The 27,597-nt window shown below is 38.0% G+C and overlaps 1 protein-coding gene across 5 annotated transcripts in view; it reads left to right on the top strand.

Moving 5' to 3' along the window:
- The window catches only part of OCA2 (OCA2 melanosomal transmembrane protein), a 361,224-nt gene continuing 333,627 nt past the window's right edge, over positions 1-27,597 (top strand). For 3 of the 5 annotated variants that reach the window (XR_011498069.1, XM_044763429.2, XM_070497112.1), the window contains exons 1-2: positions 8-173; positions 8,297-8,565. Coding sequence is in view for 2 of the 5 variants with exons in the window: in XM_044763429.2 (XP_044619364.1) it covers positions 8,318-8,565 (248 nt within the window). In the remaining 3 variants the exon portion in view is untranslated. Of the gene's footprint in view, positions 174-8,296; positions 8,566-9,319; positions 9,368-27,597 lie in introns of those variants that run through there. The other 2 variants (XR_011498067.1, XM_070497110.1) reach the window with 2 other exon arrangements.

Raw genomic sequence — 27,597 nt, 5'->3', positions numbered from 1 at the left:
GACGTCTGTGGGCGTGGCCAGCCCGAGCGCCGCGCCCCACCGGCCCTGCCTCGCGCACCCCAGCGCCCGAGAGCCTGCACACTGTCCTGACTGGAGGGTTGCGCTCCACTCACCGGTCAGAGCTCTCTGCTTGGGCCTTAGACTTCACTCTTGGCGAAAGTTCAAGTCTTCAGGTTAGTCGGGAGGGAGGAGTGAGGAGCTAACCTATTTTGGGGGCAGGTAGGGTTTTAACAAGCTTGTGCTGAACTGTTGCTTATAGAGCAAGGAGAATGTGCAAATACGTGTAAGACCGAGTGTCTGGTGTGAGCACCGGGCGCCCAGTGCCACACTGAGCGTTGTCTGGGTTTACTGGAGCGGCGCGCTGGGAGGCGGGTCCCAGGACAGGGCGGGTGGGCCGCGGGACTGGGGATTTGGAGGCGCTCACACGGAGAATGTTCTGCTTGAGCTGCAGCGCGGCATCTGCTCCCTGCCGCGCACACGTGAGCTGGTCAGGCGTTCTGCGGAATGGAATGCGCGGGGCGAAAACATTCAATCCCCAGAGCCCTGTTCCTCACTCTGTCACACACGGTGAATAAAGGATTTGAAGTTGCCAGCTCTTTCCGAGGACATGGACATTAGGCACAGGCGTCCCCAGGTGTGGACGTTCTTGGGTTTACAGACCCAGGCCTGCGCAGGGACGCAGGGTGCCCGGCACTCACGAGGAACAGGGCCTGGCTGCTTGTGAAGTTCCCCAGGGGATCCTCTGAGCAGGGACTTAGGGGATGTGACAACTCCGTAACGTGTAGTGATTCTGAGGGAAAGGAAACAGGAGGCCGTTAGCATTGTGGGCAGCTGCTATCTCCTGAATACAAGGCAGTCCATTATAACCTCAACCACCTAGGAAGTGCTATCCTTGAGGTTTTCTTGTCTCTGGTGGGCATGTGGTCTGCTGTCCAGGCCCCTGGGGCAGGGCCTGTCTGCCTATGGGGGCTGGAGCTTGAATGCATCTGGTGATACCAACTGTCACATAATTGCTAATGAAGATTAAATCTTATTAGAAACAACAGAGGTGAAAGCTCTAGGTAAACTGTAAAGGATTGCATGAAAACTGCTTGTTATTGCAAATTTAATTTATAAACACTTGAGTGCACTTCACATCAGGTGCAAAGTGGCAGTGATCTAGGGACATAAATTCCTAAAGTTTTATTACACTAATGAAAAGCAAATCTTGATTCTGTTCTTGTTCTTTGAGTAGGTCTTTGGGGTTAGCTGAGGTCTGAGGACATCAGGAATTATGGGGGAGAGGGATGTCCTGGCTGCTGCTGGAGACCCAGCAGTGCTCACACCTGGAACACCTGGGAAAGGTTTTAAGCCTGTGGCCATGTGGTCAGATGTGCATTTTGGAAAGATCACTGTGGTTGGGAGCAGATTGGGGGCTTGAGAAAGCCACTCCTGAGTCCTGCCCACTAAGAGGTGGCTGCATGGCCAGGACAGAGGGCGCTTGATTGGGGAGGGGTTTGCAGGGAGAAGGCGGTTGTCAGGAGGGCTCCAGGTTTGTGGATGAATGCACCTGGATGGATGGTGGGATTAGTCACAGGATCCTGGGGAAGGGCCAGAAGTAGCCTCAGACATCTGCCAGGGCATTTGAGTACCTTTGAGACATCAGGGGAGACAAAAAGGCAGCTGGACACAGTGGTCTGGGCTGCAGAGGGGAGCCTGGGGGTCACTTGTCCATGGGTGAGATCGAGGCCTCTTGAGAGAGGGGAGAAGAGAAGGGCCTTTTAACTGAGCTGTGGGGAGGTGGGCCTGCAATGGAGACATGAGAGGCCAGAGGTGGGGAGGACAACCTAGAGACTGGAGGTTCAGAAGGAGGCGGCCTGTGGAGGAGGGAACCAGCCAGGGTGTGGCTCTGAGACTGTTCCAACTTCTCATATATTGGAAATACGAGAAGAGACCCCAGAGACCGAGTCTCTGGTTAGCACTTGGGGGAGCTTGCTGGTCTGACTTTTGTCATTGTTTCCAGTTGTCCTGCCTCGTGGGGTGTGTGGAGGCACTTCCTTGTGAGAGCAGGCTCTTCTGGGCCCATTGTCCATGTGCAGTTCTTCTTTTTTTATTTTTTTGCCAATGGATGTCCACTTGCTCCAGCGCCACTTGTTGAACAGGCTGACGTTCTTAGATTGAATTGCTTTTGCACCTTAGTCAAAATCCACTGGGCATATTTGTGTGGGTCTGTTTCTGGGTTCTTTGTTCTGTTCCATTGATCCATGTATGTTTTTCCCTGCCCACACCACACACTTGGTTACTGTAGCTATAGAGTAAGTCTTGCAATTGGGTAGATTGGTTCCTCCCATTTTAATTTCTTTCAAAACTGCTTTAGTTTTTCTAGGTTGTTTGCTTTTCCATATAAATTTTAGAATAATCTTGTTTATATCTACAAAAGTTCTTGGTGGAATTTTGATAGGCATTGCATTAAACCTGTATATCAATTTGGGGAGACTCAATATCTTGACTATGTTGTCTTCCAATCCATGAATACAATTTCTCTCTCTACTTACTTAGATCTTCTTTGGTTTCTTTCATCAGCTTTGTGTAGTTTCCAGCATATGAATGTATACCTACATATGCAGTAATACAGCATATTAGATGTATACCTAATTATTTAGTTTTTTAGAAAATATAAATGATACTGTATTTTTAATTTGGATGTCAGCACATTCATTGGTAGTATATAGAACTATTAGAGATTTTAAAATATTAATCTTGTATTCTATAACCTTGCTGAACTTTTTAGTTCCATGAGTTCTAGAATTTTTTTGTAGATTACTTGGAATTTTTCACATAGAAAGTCATACCATCTGCAAATTGGAACAGTTTTACCTCTTCCTTTCTGTTCTGTATGCTTTTATTTCCTTTTCCTGCCCTATTGCACTGGTTAGAACTTCTAGAACTATATTTAATAGGAGTGGTGAGAGTGGACATCCTTGGCTTGTTCCTGATCTTAGCAGGAAAGCTTCAGGTTTCTCATCAAGTATGATGTTAGCTATAGATTTTTGTAGCTATTCTTTATCAGGTTGAGGAAGTTCTATATTCCTGTTTTTCTTGAGTTTTTATCATGAATGGGTGTTTAATTTTGTCAGATGCTTTTTCTGCATCAGTTAATATGATCATGTGATATTTCTGCTTTAGCCTGTTAATAGGATAGATTATATTGATTGATGTTTTTATTAGCTTTATTGAGATAATTAAGATACCATACAATTCACCCATTTGTGGAGTATGTTTCACTGGTTTTTAGTATATTTACTGAATTGTGTGCCCATCCCCTAAATTAATTTTAGAATATTTCCACCAACCAAAAATGAAACCGCATACACTTCAGCAGTGCCTGCTTATTTCCCTCAGACCATGCCTTCTTCCCTCCACCCTACACAACCAGTATTCTACTTATTGTCTCTATAGATTTACCTCTTTTGAAGATTTCATATATAAATGGAATCAAGCAATATTTGCTCTTTTGCGATTGGCTACTTTCACTTAATCTTTTCAAAGTTCATCCATGTTGTAGCATATATCAGTACACTATTACTTTTTTATTGTGTTAAAATATTTCATTATTTGGGTATATCTCATTTTATCAATTAATCAGTGATGGACATTTGGATTGTTTCCACTTTTTTATTATTGTGAATAATGCTTTAATGAATATTGATGTACGAGTTTTTGTGTGGACATGTATTTCCATTTCTCTTGGGTATATACCTAGAAGTGGAATTACTAGTTCATATGGTAACTCTACCTTTAACACTGATTAATTTGTGAATGCTGAACCAGCCTTGCATCCCTAGAATAAACTTTATTTGGGCATGGTAATAATTCTTCTTTATATATTGCTGAATTTCCTTTATTAATATTTTGTTATGGACTTTTGCATCATATTCATCAAGATATTGTTTTGTAGTTTTCTTTTTTTGTATTGTCTCTATCTGATTTTGGTGTCAGGGTAATACTGGCCTCATAAAATTAATTGGGAAAGGTATCTTCTATTTTCTGGAAGAGACTGGGTAGAGTTGGTGTTAATTCTTCTTTAAATGTTTGGTAGAATTTTCCAGTGAAACAGTCTGGGCCTGGAGATTTCCTTTTTTGGGAACTTAAAAATTCAAATTAAATTTTCTGAGTAGTTACAGGGCTATTCAAGCTGTCTACTTTATATTGGGTGAGTTGCATTAATTTGTGCTTTTTGAGGAGTGGTTCCTTTTCATCTAAGTCGTCAAATTTTTGTGTGTAGAGTTGTTCCATTACTATTCTTTTAATGTCTTCAGGGTCTGTAGCGATGTTCCCTGTTTCATTCCTGATACTGGGAATTTGTATTCTCCGTTTTTTTCTTTGTCAGTCATACTAGAGGTTTGTTAATTCTATTGATGTTTTCAAAAAACCAGCTTTTTGTTTCATTGATTTTCTTTGTTTTTTTTTTTTGTTGTCTATTTCATTGAAGTTTCCTCTTATGTTTGTTATATTCTTATTTCTGCTTGCTTTAGGTTTATTTTGGTCTTTTTCTCTAGATTATTCAGATGAAAGCTTAAATTATTTATTTGAGACTTTTGTCCTTTCTAATGTGAGCATTTTAGTGCTATAAATTTCCCTCTCATGACAGCTTTAGCTGTGTTCTCTAAATTTTTATATGTTGTATTATCATTTTTACTCAGTTTGATATAATTTTGATTTCCCTTGAGACTTCCTCTTTGACTCCTAGATTATTTAGAAGTGTGTTGTTTAATTTCCAAGTGTGTAGATATTCTGCCTGTCTTCCTGTTATTAATCCTTAATTTGATTCCATTGTGTCGGTAGAACACATTGTGTATGATTTCAGTTCTTTCAAATTTGTTGAGATTTGCCTTATGGCCCAAGGTGTGGTCTATCTTGGTATATATTCTGTAGGCACTTATAAAGAATGTTCTGATGTTGTTGGGTGGAGTGTTCCATAAATATCAATTAGATTCTCTTGGTTGTTGGTGTTGTTCATTTCTTCTATATCAGTGCTCATTTTCTATCTAGTTGTCCTGTCAATTGCTGAGAGGGAAATGTTGAAGTCTCCAACTATAGAACTCAACATGTCTCTTTCTCCTTTCAGTTTTATTAGTTTTTGCATCACATATTTTCCAATTGTGTTGTTAGGTGCATTCACACTTAAGATTTCTATATCTTCTTGGCAAATTGACCCTTTTATCACTATATGATGTCTCTCTTTGTCCCTAGTAATTCTCTTTGCTCTGAAGTATATAGTATCTTCTAGCAATACAGCCACGTGTGCTTTCTTTGTATTAATGCTTGAATAATATATCCTTTTACTTTTAAGCCTACCTATATTATTGTTTTTGAAGTGAGTTTCTTCTAGACTGCACATAGTTGAGTAATGTTTTTGAATCCACTCTGCTAATCTTTGGGGTTTTTTTCTTTCTTTAAGGAAGATTAGCCCTGAGCTAACTGCTGCCAATCCTCCTCTTTTTGCTGAGGAAGACTGGCCCTGAGCTAACATCCATGCCCATCTTCATCTACTTTTTTATATGTGGGATGCCTACCACAGCATGGTGTGCCAAGTGGTGCTGTGTCCGCACCCGGGATCTGAACTGGTGAACCCCAGGCTGCTGAAGCGGAACGTGCGAATTTAACTGCTGTGCCAGTGGGCCGGCCCCCTAATCTCTGTTTTTTAATTGTTGTATTCAGACCATTTCTATTCAATGCAATTTTGATATGTTATGGCTGTGGGGTAGTTGAACATATTTTACAATTCCATTTTGATTTATCTATAGTATTTTTGAATGTTTCTCTTTTATAACTTTTTAAAGTGGTTGCTCTAGACATTGTTATATATACATTACTTGTCACAGTACTGGTGTCATCATTTTATCAGTTTGAGTAAAATCTACCTCCCTCTACATCCTTTTATCTGTCCTATTTGTGATAAGATTGTCTTAAATGGTTCCTTTACATGTGTTGATAATCACATCAGAGAGTGTTATAATTTTTGCTTCAAACATCAAACATAACTTAAAAAATTCAAGAGGAGAGGGAAAAATGTATTGTGTTTACCCATACTTTTCTTGTTTCCATTGTTCTTTTTACCTTCTTGATGCTCCCAAATTCTTTCTTTTATCTTTTCCTTTCTGTTTAGAGAATGTTCTTTAGCCATTCTTTTAGGTTAGGTCTGCTGGCAACAAATTATCTCAGTTTTCTTTCATCTAAGAAGGTCAGGATTTCCCTTTCATTCCTGAAAGATTCATTCTTCACTAGATAGAGAATTCTAGGTTGACAGTTCTTTTCTTTCATTTCTTGAAAAATATTGTGCCACTTCTGGCCTCCATGGTTTCTTTTTTTGAATTGTTTTTTTCCTAGAGGTACATTGTCATTTCTCTCTTACTGGTTTCAAGTCTTTAGTTTTAAAAAGTTTAACAATGATATGTCTTGGTGTGGGTTTCTTTAGATTTATCATCTTTTGGATTCACTTAGCTTCTCCATTTTGCCAATTTTGGGAAGTTTTCAGCTGTTGTTTCTTCAAATACTTTTTTAGCTACATAGTACTTCTCTTCTCCTTCTGAGAATCTGATTACTTGAATGTTAGATCTTCTTTTATAGTCTCACATGTCTCTGAGGGTCTGTTAATTTTTTTCTCTGTTATTCAGATTGCGTAATTTCTATTGTTCTATCTTCATCAATTCTTTTCGTTTTGCTATTGAGCCCATCTATTGAGTTTTTGATTTTGCTATTGTGTTTTTCAGTTCCATTTGGCTCTTCTTTGCTGAGGCTTCCTATTTATTTGTTGAGACTTTTATTTTTTTCATTTGTTTCAAGTGTGTCTGTTCTTGCTTGTTGAAGAATTTTTATTTTGACCGCCTTAGAAATCTTTGTCAGATAATTCTGACATCTTTGTCATCTCAGTGTTGTCATCTATTTTCTTTCAAGTTGAGATTTTCCTGGTTATCACTGTGACAGGTGATTTTTGGTTGAAACCTGCCTATACTGAGAAAAATTTAAATTATTAGTATGAATTTTATTGCTCATTTTATATTCTGCAACGTCCGTTTAAAATGCAGATATGAGAATGTTTAATTTCTATGTGGAATTGCATAAAACTAACTCAGATGTTTTTATTTCACTTTATGATACAATCATATTCTACCAACACTCTCTGCCTTCTGCTTACTGATGAGTAAGTCATCATTTTCGACACAACTGATGGGTTAAAGTAGGGAAATCATAATAGTGAGGAAGTAGTAAGACTTTATTGCTCATTTGGGTTTCTTCAAATGCCATTGCCTTTCTGTATTTGGAGTAAATTCTGGTTTCACCAGAAAGTGTGGCTTCTTGGGCTCTCAGTGCCCCCACTTAGTCAGCTGTACCCATAACACACTTACCTTGTACTTGCTTTGAACTTGTATACATCCTAGGTTCTCCAGAATTTGTGATCCTGGGGCATTTACAGCCTCTCTGTGGATTGGGTGACAAGGAGTGGTGGACCCACAAATTTTACTCACTCCACCCACAAGCGTGGGCAGTGTTCTCAATGCTGCAAATCCTACTCAAGCAAGGCTCACAGTAATTCTTGGCTTCACAGCAACCCTTGATAACAAACCAGGCTGCTGCAAATTAAAGTTGTGGGATGTTGCCAAAGATGAAAAATAAAATGTGATGGTTTAAAATGAAATCCAAAAATTAGGACACCATAACCTTATAAGTATAGTATTTTTTCTCATTTTTATAATAGATATTATTGTTTTCTTGTTACAAAAGTATTAATTTGCTAGAAGCAAAAATCATTAAAATCATAGCATAGACAGAGACAAAGGGGAAAGCCCCAATTATCTGTATCTCCACCCTCTGGAGGTAGCCATGTTTTGGAGTCTGTTTCTTTTTGTTTTTCTGTTCTGTGCATACAATACATACTTATTTAGTTCAAGAAGAATATCCTAATATATCAATTTTTTTCCCATATCCTTAACATTTCCCAATATCAGTCAATATTCTTTTAGAGCATTTTTCTGATTTCATAGTATTTCATGCTATGCACATATCACAACTTTCTTAACTAATACTCTGTTGTTGAATACTTAGGTCATGACTAGTATGAAATGTGCTAGAATATTCATCCTTGGAGGTGAGCATACTTTGTTTCCTGTATGATATTAGAATGTTGGAACACTGGAAGGGCCTAGTTATAAGAGGCCTTTCTATGGTACCATTCAGTAGTATGAACTCCCCAGGGTGCAAATGATATTCCCAGTTTGCTTTCAATCAATGGTGGTTTCTTTTTGGCTGACTCTAGTGAGAAGAGTGGAAACAGACCATGCATCTAGAGAGCAAAGATGGCGGGCTGACCTCCGGCACACTGGAAATGGAACTACATCAGACTTCTGCTCCCACCTGTGCTGGCCTCGGAGGGCCAGGGCTGGTGAGACACACCATGAGCAACTGCAGGCCACAGCCGGGAGTCAGCAGGGCAGACCCCCCAAGCCCCTGCTCCAGCAGGGCAGCCAGGTGGAGCCACTGGGCTCCTGTGGATCAGGAACTTGGCCCATTCCTCACAGAGGGGAGGTGAGTTTAAAATAGTTTTATCTTGTAAATGTGGAATTCACAAGTATTGGATTTCCATGAGCATAGTTCCCCCACATTTTTGGTGGAAAAAATTTCCAAAAATTTTTCCAGAATCTTTCCAGCATTAGATCACTTTCCTGGCCTGTTTTGAATAAATGCTATTTCTAAAATGTGGCTAACATAACTTGAAAAGATAATAAAAATATAAAAGAGAGGTTTTAGCATAAAGACTTAGCATTTACTATATTATTTAAGGCATTAGAAGTATTACATGGGGCTGGCCTGGTGGTGCAGCGGTTGAGTTCCCCTGTTCTGCTTTGGCAGCCGGGGGTTTGCTGGTTCGGATCTTGGGTGCAGACCTGCGCATTGCTTGTCAGGCCATGCTGTAGTAGACATCCCCGATATAAAGTAGAGGAAGATGGGCATGGATGCTAGCTCAGGGCCAGGCAGCCTCAGCAAAAAAAAGAGGAGGACTGGTGGCAGATGTTAGCTCAGGGCTAATCTTCCTCAAAAAAAAAAAAGAAGAGAAAAGTATTACATGATTTTTAAAAGCATATATATGTATCTTTAAACATATTTAATTCCTATAAATATGTCGTAAATCAATTGAGTATTGTTTTTCACGTCAGAGAACTCTGGATTTACATAAAAATGAAAACCTTTTGATAAACTCTTAAATATTTACCTATGTAAAAATAATAAATAGACATAAAAGTAGCATCCTGTGAGTGAGTGTCTATGCATGACCATGTAGGAACATTTCGATACCCTGAAGATCTGGGTGCCCTCATCCCCGCAGCTGGTAAGTCCTGCTCTGTGCAGTTGTTCAGTCAGAAGCCTGATTTGCTCAGTACTGACAGTCTATCATTGTAAAACACAGAGTATCTCAGAAATGCACACAGTGTGGCAGATGATGCCGCCACTTGCTATGACCCTATCTCCTCCTCTTCTCTAAGGTAAGACTTATCCTGATTTGCTATCCTTCTCACCAATGCACATGTTCATACTTTTACTGCGTGTTTATGTATCACTAAATAGTATATGCTCTTGTTTTGCAAATGGTGAAACTTTGACTTGCTCTTTTTGTCCATGTTTTTCAGATTTATCTATGTGGGTGCCTATAGTTATTATTAATGCATTTTGACTGCCTGCATAAAATGTCAGTATATGAATATGCCATAATTTATGTATTTTCTCCTGTCAGTGGCTATTCAGTTTCTCCTTTCAGTATTTTGCTATTAAAAATGGCCCACAACAAACTTTCTCATATGGGCTTTCTAGGGTACAAGTAGGGGGTTCTTTGGAGTATGTCTCTACTTGAGAATGGAATTGTTGGTTCATGAAATATGTGCACCCTGGAATTTACTAGATGCTACAGATTGGTAATTGTATCTATTTACCATCCCACTAGCAGGGGAGGGTTTCAGCACCTTCCCGACATTTAGTACTGGGGACTTCAACCTGGGAAGATGTGATGCACATGGTATGTTGTGTCACGATTGTCCTGATTTGCATTCCCTTGTTGACCAGCAGAGCTGACCTTCCCACATGTCTGTTAGACGTTTGGGTTTGTTTTTTGTAGTGTGCCATCTCATACCTTTTGCTCATTTTTCTAATGAGTTTATATTTTTTTCACCATGTTGCAGTTTTAAAAAAAAATTCTGGGGGCCGGCCTGGTGGTGCAGCAGTTAAGTTTGCACGTTCCGCTTCTCAGCGGCCCAGGGTTCACCAGTTTGGATCCTGGGTGCAGACATGGCACTGCTTGGCAAAAGCCATGCTGTGGTAGGCGTCCCACATATAAAGTAGAGGAAGATGGGCATAGATGTTAGCTCAGGGCCAGGCTTCCTCGGCAAAAAGAGGAGGATTGGCAGTAGTTAGCTCAGGGCTAATCTTCCTCAAAAAAAAAAAAAAAAAAACAAATTCTGTGATTAGCCCTCTTCTGTGTTGCAGGGTCTTATCCCAGCCATAAGCTCATCCTTCCATTTATTGTTTTTTTAAAAAAATAGAAGTATTTAATATGACCAGATTTATAAATCTTTCATAGTTTCATGCTTTTGTTGGGTGGTATAATTCTTAAGAACTCCATTTTCTCTCTGATTTCATAAAAAATTGTATTTTCTAAAAGTTTTAAACATTTTGCTCTTTAGATTTAGCTCCTTTACCTACCTGGAATTTATTTTTAAATCTCCTTTCCCTCCCTCGCTTCCTCCTTCCTTCTTTCCTGCCTTTAAAAAATAATTAAAAAAACCCACTAAAGTTTTTGATAAAAATTTTAGGTCTGAAATGCATGAAGTATTTAAGGCACTCTTGGAAGTTGAGGGAGTGGTTCCAGAATTTCCACGTAGGAATGGCTTAGGGCAGACTGCAGGGAAGCTGGGCCTAGAGACCTTCCCTAGGTGCTGTGTTTACTTGGTCCCTCAGTCATCTCTTGCCACAGTGATGGTGCAGTACCCAAACACAAGCTTCATCATATGGGTCGTGGGCTGGGTAGTCCCACTCCTCCTGGCTGGCCTGCCTGTGCAAGGGTGGGATGGCTGCTGGTTGACATAGGGGCCCCATGGGCCACCTGCCTCTTATCATTCCTCAGGCCCCATCAAGGGAGAGGGGAAGCCCATCATGAGCCTCTGATACCTAATGTCTGCTAACATCCAACCAGCAGACCCAGGGTCAGAGTGGCACCTTGTACTTTGAGAGTCACTAGATAGAATACAGAATGTAAATGTGAATTTCAGATAAATAATGAATAATTGGGGGGAAATGCTGATACTGAAAAATGACTTGTAGTTTATCTGACACCAAATTTACCTGGCCACCCTGTATTTTTATTTGCTAAATCTGGCCACCCATTGCTCAGGACATGCTCCTCTCTGGAGACTAGGGCTCGTGTGGGCCAAGGAGGCTGGCCACAGCTGTGCCCATAGCAGCCCTGCCAGCCAGGTGGTGGGGGCTAGGTGGTGGGGCGACCTTCTCAGGTCCTGGTTCTGCACCGTGCCTGCTTGGAAGACATCTTATTGATTTCCTCTAATTAATGAATTAAATAAAATATTTGATATTTGTTCATTTTATATCCGTATGAGAGTCATGATTTTACCGTCTTTTAACAATGATCCTATAACAGAGAGTATAACAGAGGGAATAATCAATCTCAGAACTCTGTTGGATGCTTCTCAGGGCTGCTCAGCATCTGTCCTAGCTGAGAACCTGTCCTAGCTAGGACCTGTTTGCTACATGAGGCCTCAAACTTAGAGGAATACACTGTTCATACTGTTGTAATGACATGGAACAAACAACATTGCCAAATTAAAGATGATTTTTTTGGTCTAATATGCTAGTTTTCTTCATAGAAAAAGTAAACAGCCTTTCACACAGTCTCCCCTATTTCTGCACCCTCTTTCTCATTCCTTTAGCCTAATTAAATATAGCATGATTTGAATCTCAAATCTCATAAAATTTTGAATTGATGCCCCTTTTTATCTTAAAATAACACACAAGAACTAATAGATGTACTTAAGTGTAATTGGTTGTTAGACTGAAGAACTTAAATTACATATTTATTCTTCTTTGGCAAGATTGTGTAGGAAAACTTATTTCTAATTAGTGGAAAATGAAATTTATTTTTCTCATTATTTCCAGAAATCAGGAACGGATTGACCTTAAAATTTGCCATTTCAAAATCAGCTAATTACCTTTCAGTTTTCCATTTAGCAGTATTGTATTTAGTGGCAGGTTGGATGGGGGAAACAAATTTGAGAGAATATGTGAAAAATAATTAAGATAAATTATTGAAAGACAAATTTTTACATCTGTCATGAATTGGTTACTATATTTCATTATTACCAAACCAAAATAAACGAGTTGCTGAAAGTTTGAAAATTGAAGGGAAAAAATAATCCTAACACAATTGTGATTATCATCTACTGGAATTTATCTGTATCTGATTTTACATAGATGAGCTCATAGTATATGTCTTATTTTGTCATTCTTTTGGTAACAATATGTTGTAAATGCTATCAGTGTTGCTACGTATTGCTCAAAGCTATTCTTTTTGTTTTTTTCTTTTTAAAGATTGGCACCTGAGCTAACAACTGTTGCCAATCTTTCTTTTTCTGCTTTTTATCCCCAAATCCCCACAGTACATAGTTGTATATTTTAGTTGTGGGTCCTTCTAGTTGTGGCATGTGAGGCACCGCCTCAGTGTGGCCTAATGTGCGGTGCCATATCTGTGTCCAGGATCCAAACCCGCGAAACCCAGGGCTGCTGAAGCCGAGTGCACGAAGTTACCTACTTGGCCACGGGGCCAGCTCCTCAAAACTGTTCTTTTTAATATATTTTTCATTGAAGTATAATTCATCAAAAATAATCTCTAGATCTGTGATTTTTGACAAATGCATATAGTCATATAACCATCTCCACGATCAAGATATCAAACATTCAAACGTTTCTATCGCCCCAGAAAAATTCCTTCAGTTCTACCCTCTCCATCAGCACCTGCTAGCCACTGATCTGTTTTCTGCCCCTATACTTCTGCCTTTTCAAGCACGTCATACAAATGGAATCATTGAGTCTGTCTTCTTTCACTTAGCATAATGCATCTGAGATTCATCCAAGATGTGTGTCCCTTTTCATTGCTGAGTTGAGTTGTACACTTTGTTTATCCATTTACCTGTTGAAGGACATTTGGCTTGTTTCCAACGATTGGCAGTTATGAATAAAACCACTGTCAGTATTTGCATACAGGTTTTTGTGCAAATTTAAGTCTTAATTTCTTTTGGGTAAATGCCTAGAAATGGGCTGAGTGCCTAGGAATGCCTAGGAATGGGTTGCTGAGTCATTTGGTAAGTATATGGTTAACTGTATAAGAAATTGCCAACTGTTTTCTAAAGAAACTGGACCATTTTGCATTTCCACTAGCAATGTATGAGAGTTCCAGTCCTCTGCATCCTGCCAGCACTGAATATCTATTTCAGCCATTCTAATAGGTGTGTAGAGGTATCTTTTTGTGGTTTTATGTTTTTTGGAGGTGGGCTATGCTTGTTTTCCTATTATTGAGTTTGCAATTCATTATATATTCTCAATACAAATCTTTTATCAAATATATGTTTTTCAAATATTTGCCAACAGTTTGTGGCTTGTATTTGTATTCTTATAATAGTATCTTTTGAAGAGCGGAAATTTAAAATTTTAAAGTAGTCCAATTCATCAATATTTTCTTTATGAATTATGCTTTTGGTGTTGTAACTAAGAAATGTTTGCCTAACACAAGGTCACAAAGATTTTCTCCAGTTTTTTTCTTCTAGAAGTTTTGTAGTTTTAGGTTTTATATTTAGCTCTATGATCCATTTTGAGTTAATTTTTGCATATGCTGCAAGGTGTGGGTCAAGGACTATATTTTGCTTATGGACATCCAGTTGTCTCAGAACCATTTTTTGAAAAGACTACCCTTTCTCCATTGAATTGCCTTTGCACCTCTGTCAAAAATAAATTGATCATATATCTGTCGGTCTATTTCTGAACTCTATTCTGTTCCATTGATCTATGGACTATGTCTTAATACTACACTATCTTGTTTCCTTTAGCTTTATAAAAAGTTCTGAAATCAAATAGTGAGTCCTCCAACTTTGTTACTTCTCAAGTGTTTTGGTCCTCTATGCCCTTTTCCTTTTCACTTAAATTTGACCATGTTTGTCAATTTCAAAAAAAAAAAAAAAATTCCTGCTGGGATTCTGATTGGAACTGCATTGAATTTATAAGATGAGTTTAGGGAGAATTGATATCTTAATAGTATTGAGTATTCTGATTCAGGAACATGGTATATTTTTCCCTTTATTTTGTTCTTAAGTAATTTCCCTCAGCAATATTTAGAAGTTTTCAATGAGCAGGTTCTAGACATATTTTGTTAGATTCATCTCCAGATAGCTCATTTTTTGATGTTACTTTAAATGGTGTTTTAAAACATTAATTTACATTTGTTCATTGTTAGTATATAAAACGTAATTAATTTTCATGAACTGATCTTGTATCCTGCAAACTTGCTAAACTCACTTATTAATTCTAGTAACATTTTTGTTTGTAGATTCTTTCGGATTTTCTAAGTAGATAATTATGCCTGTGATTAAAGACTTTTTATAATCAACAACAAAACCAATTGTCTTTCTATACACTATAATAGATAATCTGAAAATAATATTAAGAAAACAGTTCCATCGGACATCAGCAACATGGTGGCGTGAGCTCACCCGGGACTCTCTCCCCTCCAAATTACAACCAAAAAGAGCAACTGCTTTCCAACCGAAAAAAAAAATCCTAATAACAGAAATCATTAGAGACCCACAGCAGCCAAAGACGGAAGTCAGAGAGGTTGGAGCCGCCCTTGGAGGAGCTGAAATGGGGTAGGAGAGAACTTCGCTCCCTGCCCTAGAGACTGGGATCGCTGCCACAGGTGAGGGAAGGAGTTGGGGAGGGGCCACGCGTCCAGGGATCATCCAGGTCTCCCACTGCCAGTGGAGTGGAAACCCTTTAATGGGGGAAAGCTTTGGAATGGGGGAACCCAAGCAAGCCAGGGCCCCAGGAGACCAGAAAGTGAGAGCTGATCCAATCCAGGTCAGCATGAGTGAAAGTGCCCCTCCTCCCTCAACCCATGCTGTGTGCCACCATCTCGGCTGAAGGCGGAGGGCTCAGAATGCAAGGCTCTCGACCCACATCTAGTAGTGACAGGCTGTAACTGCAAGTGAATAACAGCATCATGCACAAAAACTGCTCCTCTACCATCCAGCAATTTATAAAACCTCCAGCCCAAAAGGAAAACAATAAAAAGTAGGTCCTGAGGGCTTGGAAATGGGTAAACTAAGTGAAGATGAGTTGAAAATAGCTATCATCAAAATATTCAAAGAGGTAAAGGGAAATATAGAGAAACAAGTCAACGAGTTCTGGAGTTACTTCACAAAAGAGATTGAAATTATAAAGAAGAATCAATTAGAAATACTAGAGATTGAAAATACAATGGATCAGATAAAACAGAATATGGATTCCCTGAATGCCCGTGTAGACACCATAGAGGAGCAAATTAGCATAATCGAAGATAGACAGGCTGAATGGCTCCAGACAGAGAAACAAAGAGAACTAAGAATTAAAAAAACTGAAGAAAATCTAAGAGAAATAGCTGACTCAATGAGAAAATGCAACTTAAGAATCATTGGAATTCCTGAGGGTGTGGAAAAGGAAAATGGAGCAGAAAGTGTGCTCAATGAAATAATACAAGAGAACTCCCCACATCTAGGGATTGAGAGAGAAATGTTTGTGGAGGAAGCTTTCAGATCTCCTAGATTTGTCAGTGTAAAAAGACCTACTGCAAGGCATATAGTAGTAAAAATGGCAAAAATGACTGACAAAGAAAGAATACTCAGGGCAGCAAGACAGAAGAAAATAACCTACAAAGGAACCCCTATCAGACTTTCAGCAGATTTCTCTACAGAAACCTTACAAGCTAGGAGAGATTGGAGTGACATATTCAAAACTTTAAAGGATAAATATCTTCAGCCAAGAATACTCTATCCAGCAAAAATATCCTTCAGATATGAGGGAGAAATTAAATCTTTTCCAGACAAACAAAAGCTAAGGTATTTTGTAGTCACAAGACCTCCACTACAAGAAATCCTCAAGAAGGCTCTCATACCTGAAAAAAGAAAAAAGGGAGTAAGGGGTCACAAAACACAGAGTAGGGAGACAAATAGAATCTGAATAGGATAGCAAATACTGAACAATAGCATTAGGATAAAGGGAAGGAAATCACCAAAGCAAAGACAATCTTATCACTCTAACCACAAACTCACAACACAAGTTGGAATAAGAGATGAAAATAATATTTTAGGAGGGGAGGAGGAAAGGGGCTGAAAGAGTCTAGGCTAAGGCAGTAAGAGACCACCAGAAAATGGACTATGTTATACATGAGATTCTGAATACAATCTTCAGGGTAGCCACTAAACTAAAAAACAGAACAGAGACACAAAACATAAATAAGGAAAAATCTAAGAAACCCAGCATAAGAAATTGCAGAAGTCAGTGGGTAGGCTAAAACACACAGGATGAGAAAGGAAGGAAACACAGGAAAACCAGAAAACGAGCAACAGAATGACAGCATTAAGCCCTCATGCATCAATACTCACCCTCAATGTAAACATATTGAACTCTCCAATAAAAAGACACAAAGTGGCAAAATGGATTAAAGAACAAGCTCCAACAATTTGTTTCCTCCAGGAAACACACCTCAGCTCCAAGGACAAACACAGGCTCAGAGTGAAGGGGTGAAAGACAATATTCCAAGCTAATTGCAAACAAAAGAAAGCAGGTGTTGCAATGCTTATATCAAACAAAATAGACTTCAAGATAAGGCAGGTAAAGAGAGACATAGAGGGCCAATGTATAATGATCAAAGGGACACTTCATCAAGAAGAAATAACTCTTATAAATATCTATGCACACAACACAGGAGCACCTAAGTTCATAAAGCAACTATTAACAAACCTAAAGAACATATCAAAAATAACACAATAATAGTAGGGGACCTCAACAGCCCACTCACATCAATGGACAGATCATCCAGACAGAAAATCAACAAAGAAACAGTGGAGCTAAATGAAAAGCTAAAACAATTGGACTTAATAGACATATATAGAACACTCCATCCAAAAACAGCAGAATACACATTCTTCTCAAGCGCACATGGAACATTCTCAAGGATAGACCATATGTTGGGAAACAAGGCAAAAAATTGAAATAATTACAAGCATCTTCTCCAATCATAATGCTATAAAGCTAGAAATTAGTTACAAGAAAAAAGCTGAGAAAGGCACAAGGATGTGGAGACTAAAAAATATGCTATTGAACAAGCAATGGATCATTGAAGAAATTAAAGAAGAACTCAAAAAATACCTGGAGACAAATGAAAATAACATGCCATACGAACTTATATGGGATGCAGGAAAATTCATTGCAATTCAGGCACATCTTAACAAACAAGAAAAATCCAAAATCAGCAATGTTAAACTACACCTAACTGAATTAGAGAAAAAAGAACCAACAAAGCCCAAAGTCAGCAGAAGGAGAGAAATAATAAAAATGAAAGCAGAAATAAATACTATTGAAAGAAAAAAGACAGTAGAAAGGATCAATGAAACAAAGAGCTGATTCTTTGAGAAGATAAATAAAATTGACAAACCACTAGCCAGACTTACAAAGAAAAAAAGAGAGAAAGGTCAAATAAACAAAATCAGAAATGAAAGAGGAGTAATAACAACAGACTCCACAGAAATACAACGGATTATGAGAGAATACTACGAAAAACTATATGCCAGCAAAATGGATAACCTAGAGGAAATGGATAAATTCTTGGACTCCTACAATCTTCCAAAGCTCACCCAAGAAGAAGCAGACAATTTGAACAGACCAATCACAAGGAAAGAGATTGAAACAGCCATCAAAAGCCTCCCAAAGAATAAAACCCCAGGACCAGATGGCTTTCCTGGGGAATTCTACCAAACTTTCAGAGAGGATTTAATACCTATCCTGTTCAAGCTATTCCAAAAAATTAGGGAGGATGGAACATTTCCTAACACATTCTATGAGGCCAACATCACGCCAATACCAAAACCTGACAAAGACAGCACAAAAAAGGAGAACTACAGGCCAATATCGCTGATGAACATAGATGCAAAAATTCTCAACAAAATTTTGGCAACCCGAATTCAGCAATTCATCAAAAGGATCCTACATCATGATCAAGTGGGATTCATACCAGGGACACAGGGATGGTTCAACATCCGCAAATTAATCAATGTGATACACCACATCAACAAATTGAGGAATAAAAACCACATGATCATCTCAATAGATGCAGAGAAAGCATTTGACAAGATCCAACAGCCATTTATGATAAAAATTCTGAACAAAACGGGGATAGAAGGGAACTACCTCAACATAATAAAGGCCATGTATGACAAACCCACAGCCAACATCATACTCAATGGGCAAAACTGAGTGCCATCCCCCTGAGAATAGGAATGAGAAAAGAATGCCCTCTATTGCCACTCTTATTTAACATAGTACTGGAGGTCCTGGCCAGAGCAATCAGGCAAGAAAAAGGAATCCACATAGGGAGGGAAGAAGCGAAACTCTCACTATTTGCAGACAACATGATCTTATATATAGAAAACCCCAAAGAATCCATTGGAAAACTTTTAGAAGTAATCAACAACTACAGCAAAGTTGCAGGGTATAAAATCAATTTGCATAAATCAGTAGCATTTCTATACTCTAATAAAGAACTAACAGAAAAAGAACTCAAGAACACAATACCATTCACAATCACAACAAAAAGGATAAAATACCTCGGGGTGAATTTAAGGAAGTGAAAGACCTATACAATGAAAATTACAAGGCTTTTCTGAAAGAAATGGATGATGACATAAAGAGATGGAAAGACATTCCATGCACATGGATTGGAAGAATAAACATAGTGAAAATGTCCAATCTACCTAAAGCAATCTACAGATTCAACACCATCCCAATGACATTCTTTACAGAAATCGAACAAAGAATCCTAAAATTCATATGGGGCAACATATGAACATGGGGGCTAAAGCAATCCTGAGAAAAAAGAACAAAACTGGAGGCATCACAATCCTTGACTTCAAAACATACTACCAAGCTACAGTAATCAAAACAGCATGGTACTGGTACAAAAACAGGTGCACAGATCAATGGAACAGAATTGAAAGCCCAGAAATAAAACCACACATCTATGGACAGCTAATCTTTGACAAAGTAGCTGAGAACATATGATGGAGAAATGAAAGTCTTTTCAACAAAGGGTCCTGGGAAAACTGGAAAGCCACATGTAAAGGAATGAAAATTGACCATTCTTTTTCACCATTCACCAAAATAAACTCAAAATGGATCAAAGACCTAAGGCTGAGACCTGAAACCATAAGGCTTCTAGAAGAAAATGTAGGCAGTACACTCTTTGACATCAGTATTAAAGGATCTTTTCAGACACCAGGTCTTCTCAGACAAGAGAAACAATAGAAAGAATAAACAAATGGGACGTCATGAGATTAAAGAGCTTCTTTAAGGCAAATGAAAACAGGATTGAAACAAAAACACAACCCACTAACTGGGAAAAAATATTTGCAAGTCATACATCTGACAAAGGCTTAATATCCATAATATATAAAGAACTCACACAACTCAAGAACAAAAAATCAAACAACTTGATCAAAAAATGGGCTGGAGACATGAACAGACATTTCTCCAAAGAAGATATACGGCTGGCCAATAGCCACATGAAAAGATGTTCATCATCTCTGATCATCAGGGAAATGCACATCAAAACTACACTAAGATATCACCTTATACCCATTAGAATGACAAAAATAATGAAAACAAATAGTAACAAATGTTGGAGAGGTTGTGGAGAAAAAGGAATCCTCATACACTGCTGGTGAGAATGCAAACTGGTGCAGACAGTATGGAAAACAGTATGGAGATTCCTAAAAAAATTAAAAATAGAAGTACCATATGATCCAGCTATTCCACTACTGGGTATCTATCCAGAGAGCTTGAAGTCAGCGATTCCAAAAGTCCTATGCACCCCAATGTTCATTGCAGCATTATTTACAATAGCCAAGACATGGAAGCAACCTAAGTGCCCACCAACAGATGATTGGATAAAGAAGACGTGGGGTATATATACAATGGAATACTACTCAGCCATAAAAAACAACAAAATCGTCCCATTTGCAACAACATGGATGGACCTTGAGGGAATTATGTTAAGTGAAATAAGCGAGATAGAGAAGGACAATCTCTGTATGACTCCACTCATATGAGGAATTTAAACCTGTGGACAAAGAATACGGATTTGTGGCTACCAGGGGAAAGGTGGTGGGGGGGGGGGGGGTGTGGGCACAAAGGGTGAAGGGTTGCACCTACAACATGACTGAGAGACAATAATATACAACTGAAATTTCACATGATTGTAACCTATCATTAACTCAATAAAAATTTAAAAAACAAACTACACTAAGATATCACCTTACACCCATTAGAATGACAAAAATAACTAAAACAAATAGTAACAAATGTTGGAGAGGTTGTGGAGAAAAAGGGAGGTTGGAGGGTGGGCACAAAGGCAATCATAACAGGGTTTTTTTTCTGACAGGCAGAAATTGACAAACTTATCCTAAAATGTATATAGAAAGGCAACAGATCCAGAATAGGCAAAACAATCTTGAAAAAGTAAAACAAAGTTCAAAGAGTTGTTTCCTTCTAGACTTCAAAACTTACATCAGAAAAATGATGTCATTAAAATGGCCGAGTAGGCAGTTCCTAGCTCTTGTTCCCCCACAGAAATGTTGAACAAGCAGAAACTCTCAGAACCAACATTGTCAAAACTCTGGAAACCAGTCAAAAATTTACAGTAACGAAGAAAATTCTGAACCATGTAAAAGGCAACTTGAAAGTAGTAGGAAAGTTTTGTGGCATTTTCTTGCCTTTTTCCCATCCCTTTCCCATCATGGTGGCAGTCTGAAAGCCATGGCAGACCAGTCTTAAAAGCAGGTTCCTGGTTCCAGAGGGAGCAGAGTAGACCCTTCTTGCAAATTATTGTTTGTGTCTATTCTAACTGGAGGCTAACTGAAGGACTGACATGAGACTCTCATCTCTGTTTTGCCTGACTAAGAACATGGGCTGGAAAAGTGATGGGTGTTGCTTGAAATCACTGCAGGGGGATATAACAAACCACTGATGCCTGAGGCAGAAGCTTACTGCTTCAGACGTACAATAGAGTGCCTAAGGCCAAAGTGCAAAAACTGGGAAGAGTCTTTGGGAAACTAGGATTTCAAAAGTAACCATGTATATGGGGGAATTTAGAATAGTCAGGGCTAGATGCATGACCAGAAAGAATGGAGAAGACCCTAAACTTTTTTACCTCAAGCTTAGCCCTAGTCCCAGTAGAAGACTGGCTAAGTGTTGATGGAGTGCCCGGCATCAAACCAATCTGCAAAGACTGGGAATGGTATTTCCTTTGTATGTGTATTTTCTTTCTCTCTTTCTCTCCCTCCCCCCACCTCCCTCTCTCTCTCCTTCTCCCTCTCCCTCTTGCTGCCTTTCTTTCTTTTTATTTGTTTTTTTAAGCTTCTGGCATTCAAAGAATTCTTTGTCAAAATATTAGCTGAACATGACCTAAAGGAACAAAGACTTCAGTGATCACACATGAGAAGGAATACATTCTTTCAAAAAAAATAGTTTGGTAAAGTATCTAAACAAATGGACTACTATAGCCTTCAATAATATTTTTAAAAAACCCCAGCAAACTGCAGAGGAGAGGGAGAATCTTATTTCCAGAATCACCACATTATATAATAAAAATGCCCAGTTTTCAACAACAACAAAAAAAATCACAAGGCATACAAAGAAGCAGGAAAATATGGCCCACTTAAACAATAGAAATTGACAGAAACCATCCCTGAGGAAGGTCAGACTTTAGACCTACTATATAAAGGCTTTAAAACAACTGTCTTACATATACTCAGCTAAAAGAAAACATGGACAAATAAGGAGACAAGGAAAACATCATATGAACAAAATGACAATATCAACAAAAGTATAGGACTTATAAAAAAGAATCAAACAAATTCTGGAGCTGAAAAGTACAATAACTGAAATGAAAGACTCACTAGAGTGATTCAACAGCAGATTTGAGAAGGTAGAAGAAAGAATCAGTGAACTTGAAGATAGCACAATTGAAATTGCCCAGTCTGAGGAGGAGAAAGGGAAAAAAAAGTGAAGAAATGTGAATAAAAGCCTAAGAAACCTGTGGGAAACCATCAAGCAGAACAACATATACATTATTGGAGTTCCAGACATGAGAGGGAGAAAGAAAGGGCCAGAAGAAATGTTTAAAGAAATAACAGCTGAAAACATCTCAAATTTGATGACAAACATGAATCTACAAAGTCATGAATCTCAATGAATTCCAAGTAAGGTAAACTGAAAGACACACAACCAAGACACGTTATAATTGAACTGTCAAAAGAGAAAGACAAAGAGAATTTTGAAAGCAACAAGAGAGAAGTGACTTGTTACATACAAGGGATCTTCAGTAAGATTTATAGCTAATTTCTCATCAGAACCATGGAGGATGGCAGTAGAATGACATATTTCAAGTGTTGAAATAAAAAAAAACTTTTAAGAATCCTATATCTGGCAAAATGTCCTTCAAAAATAGGGGAGAAATTAAGACATTCCCAGATAAATGAGAGCTGAGGGAGTTCATTACTATTTGATCTGCCTACAAGAAATGCTAAATGGATTCTTTCAAGCTGAAATGAAAGCACACTAGGCAGTTGCTTGAATGCACATGAAGAAAAAAGAGCACTAGTAAAATAACCTACACCGGAAAATACAAAACACTGTATAAATGTATTTTTTGTCTCTAACATTTTTATTCTCCCATCTGCTGAAAATGACAATTGCATAAAGCAGTAATTATAAATATGTGTTGAAGTGTGTACCACGTATAAAAATGTAGTATGTAACCAATAATAGTACAAAATTGGTGAGAGGGGACAGTTATATAGGAGCAAAGTTTTTATATATAATTGAAATTAAGTTGATACTAATTCTAACTAGATTTTTTTTTAAAGATTTTATTTTTCCTTTTTTCTTTGTAAAGCCCCCCCCAGTACATCATTGTATATTTTTTAGTTGTGGGTCCTTCTAGTTTTGGCATGTGGGATCCCACCTCAGCATGGCTTGATGAGCGGTGCCATGTCCATGCCCAGGATCCGAACCAGCAAAACCCTGGGCCGCTGAAGAAGAGTGCTTGAACTTAACCACTCGGCCACAGGGCTGGGCCCCACTAGATTGTTTTAAGATGATAATTGTAATTCCCTCAGCAACCACTAAGAAAATAACTAAAATAATATATAGTTAAAGAAATGAGAAAGGAATCAAAATGGCACACTAGAAAATATCTATTTTATTCAAAGAAGGCAGTAAGGGAGGAATTGGGGAACAAAAAATAAATCTATAGAAAAAATGTATGTATAGATAATAAATACCAAAATGAGAGAGAAATCCTACCTTATCAGTAATTATGTTAAATGCAAATGGATTAAACACTCCAATGAAAAGGCAAAAATTGGGAGAAAGGATAAAATAATTGATGCAAAGATATGTTATCTACAAGAGACACACTTTAGGATCAAAGACACAAATAGGTTGAAAGTAAAAGAATGGAAAAATGTATATTATGAAAACAGTAATCAAAAGAGAGGTGGAGAAGATACACCAATATCAGACAAAAATAGTCTTTGAGACAAAAATTGTTATGAGAGACAAGTAAGATTTTCTCTAGTGGCAAAGATGATAAAAGAGTTAATCCATCAAAAAGATATTACAATTATAAATATATATGCACATATATTATCACAAAATAAATTGTATTATTCCATTTATAAAATGTCAGGGTAGGTAAATCTGTAGACAGAAAGGTGATTAGTTCTTACTAGGACTGAGGTGAGGGAGACGTGGGGAGTGACTGCTAAGGGGTATGAGGTTTCTTTTGGGGGTGATGGTAATATTCTAGAATTAGTTAGTGGCGATGGTTGCAAAACTTTGTGAATAGACTACCAGCCATTGAATGGTACACTAAAAAAAGCAAGGCGATGTGATGTCTGATCTTGGAAACCAATGGGAGGAAGTCTGGGCAGGTTGGTATTCTTCACTACTATTGTGACCAGAGTAATAAGTAAGAATATTAAAGTGGTGACTGTAATAGACAGAATGTTTGTGTTCCCCAATGTATCCAACTCTAACGTGATAGTACTAGGAGGTGGGGCCTTTGGGAAGTATGATATGTGTTCTTTTGAACACCACCAAGAAATCTCCAGTTCTCCACAGACACTGCCTGGATGTCCCACAAATTTAACTCAATTCTGATACTACCTTCCTGGAGGAGATAGCAACAGATCCCACAGGTTAAGGGCTCAGTCCCACAAGACTGCCTGCACTTGAGAGGCCACTCACACATCCAGCTTGTCACCTGTGCTTCTGACTCATTGACTATAAATTGGAGGTTCCCACAACCCCCTCCTCATACTTGATTAATTTGCTAGAGCGGCTCACAGAACTTAGGAAATCAGTTTACTTACTAGATCATTAGTTTAGTACAAAGGATGTTAAAGGATATGAATGAAAAGCCAGACGAAGAGATACATAGAATGAGGTCCTTAATGCGGGAGCTTCTATCCCTCTGGAGTTTGGGGCCATGGACACGTGGATGCATTCTAGTTCACCAACCTGAAAGCTCTCTGCACCCCCTCCTTTTGGGTTTTTATGGAGGCTCCATTACATAGGCATGATGGATTAAATTGTTGGCCATTGGTGATTAATTCAACCTCCATCCCCTGAAGATGAGGGAGTGGGACTGAAAGTTCCACCGTCCAATTACATGGTTGTTTCCCCTGGCAACCAGCCCTTCATCTTTAGGGAATTTCCAAAAGTCACCTCAGAAACATAAATCACTTGTGGTTGAAAGAGGCTTGCTATGAACAACACGACACCCATTTCACCTTTTTGATTAAAATGAGAAGTCATCAGTTTGCAGCCTGGAAGAGGGCCTTCACCAGAACCAGACCATGTGGGCACCCTGATCTCAGACTTCTGGTCTCCAGAACTGTGAGAAATAAATTTCTGTTGTTTATGAGCCATCCAATTTGTGGTACTTTGCTATAGCAGTCCCAAACTGACTAAGACAGTGGCAATGCATTCATAATTATTTGTAATTACTATTGCAAAAAATCTACAGGAAAACTACTGAAATCTACTGAAAACTATTGAAACTATACAGTAAAAGAACAGTGTGTACTGGCAATAATGAGCAATGGAAATATTCTTTTAAAATACATTTCATTCATAATAAAAATATCTGAAATTGCTCGTACTGAACAAGATATGTGATATTTATTAATCATAATATAAAATTAGCAGAAATATCAAAGAAGAGTTGTGTGGAGACATAGATTCATATACTTAGCTAAGAAGGGTAAGTATAAAGAAGATAAACACTCTCCATAAATTAATGTATAGGTTAATTTAACCTATGGATTTAATAAAAATAAATATCTTGGGCATTATAAATAATAATGTTGACATCTGTATTCAAGACTATCATTCACACTCTGAAATGAGAAAAAATAGGTAATCTCCAAAAATCACAACTTTTTTGGAACACATCAAGTTGCTGAGGACACAGGCCTACTAACTAGTTATAAATCTAAGAAAAGACAATGAGAAATGGAATACTGTCACTCTCTAACTCACACAGAGTACAGGAAGAATATGAGGACATAGTAAAGGTAGTAAGAAAAAAGCTAAATTTTTTAATGAATTGCTAATGCCCGATTGTGGGCTAACACAAGAGTATAGAACCCTGGGTACCACAGATGCAAGGGGTGGGTGCACACACTTGCAGGGGCTTCTCCATCAGCTTCCATGGACACTTAAGAGAAAGACTGGGGTCAGGGCGGGAGACAGGGTTGTGATCCATCTTTGTGTATTGTATGAAGTAAGGATCTAATTTAATCTTTTGCATGTGGATATATAATTGTTCCAGCATCATTTGTTGAAAAGAATTTTTTTTCACATTTAATTGTCTGGGCATGTGTTTTGAAAATCAGTTGACCATAAATGTAAGAGTTTATTTCTAGGCTCTCAATTCTGTTCCACTGGTCTGCATGTCTATATTTTTGCCAGTATCACACTCTCTTGATTACTGTAGCTTTGTAAGTTTGTAAATTTTTTAAAAATAACTTTATTGAGATACAAGTTACATATCATACAATTCACTCATTTAAAGTATATAATTCAATAGTTTTTGAATATTACCTTATTTTTACATATTGTGGTAAAATATGTATAACATAAATCTGCCTTCTTAACCACTGTTAAGTGTACAATTCATTGTTGATTACATTCACAATGTTGTCCAACTATTACCACTTTCTATTTCCAGAACTTTTTCATCACCTTAAACAGAAAGTCTGTAACCATTAAGCAATAACTTCCCATTACTGCTCCTTCCAGCCCCTGGTAGCCCGAATAGCTTTTCTGTCTCTGAATTTGCCTATTTTAGATATTTCATTTAAGTGAAATCATATAATATTTGTTCTTTTGTGTCTGGCTTATTTCAATTAGCATAATGTTTTCAAGATTTATCCATGTTTTAGCATGTATCAGAGTGTCATTCCTTTTTACAGGTTGATTAACATTCCATTTTAAGTTTATCCATTCATCTGTTGATTGACACGTGGGTTGTTTCCACCTTTTGGCTATTGTGAATAATGACGCAGTAAACATTGTTGTACAAGTATCTTCCTCTACATCCTCACCAACAATTGTTTTCTTCTTTTTTTAAATAGTCATCATAGGAGGTGGGGAATGGTATCTCATTGTGGTTTTGATTTGCTTTTCCCTAATGACTAATGATGTTGAGCATCTTTTTGTGTGTTTGTTGGCCATTTGTATATCTTCTTTGAGAAATGTCTGTTGAAGTTCTTTGCCCTTTTAAAAATTGGATTGCTTAGTTTTTGTTGTGTCTTCTGTTTTTTGGTAGATTGCACTATATATGTTTATTAGGACTAGTTGGTTTATAATGTTGTTTAAGCCATCTATATCCTTATTGATCTTGTGTCTAGATATTCTATCCATTATTGAAAGTGGAGTATTGAAGCTCCCATTTATTATTGTAGAACTGTTTATTTCTCCCTTCAATTCTGTCAAAATTTGTTTTGTATTTTTTGGGATGCTGTTGTTTGGTGCATTATATGTTTATAATTTTTATATCTTCTTGATAAATTGACTACTTCATGAATATATAATGTGCTCTTTTCCTCATAATAGTTTTTGAATTAAATATTATTTTGCCTGATAATAATATAGCCACTCCTCTCTTTTGGTTACTATTTGCATGGAATA

This window comes from Equus asinus, chromosome 2 (genome assembly GCF_041296235.1).
Source record: "Equus asinus isolate D_3611 breed Donkey chromosome 2, EquAss-T2T_v2, whole genome shotgun sequence".
Classification (NCBI taxonomy): domain Eukaryota; kingdom Metazoa; phylum Chordata; class Mammalia; order Perissodactyla; family Equidae; genus Equus; species Equus asinus.
This window is presented reverse-complemented; position numbering and strand designations above follow the sequence as displayed.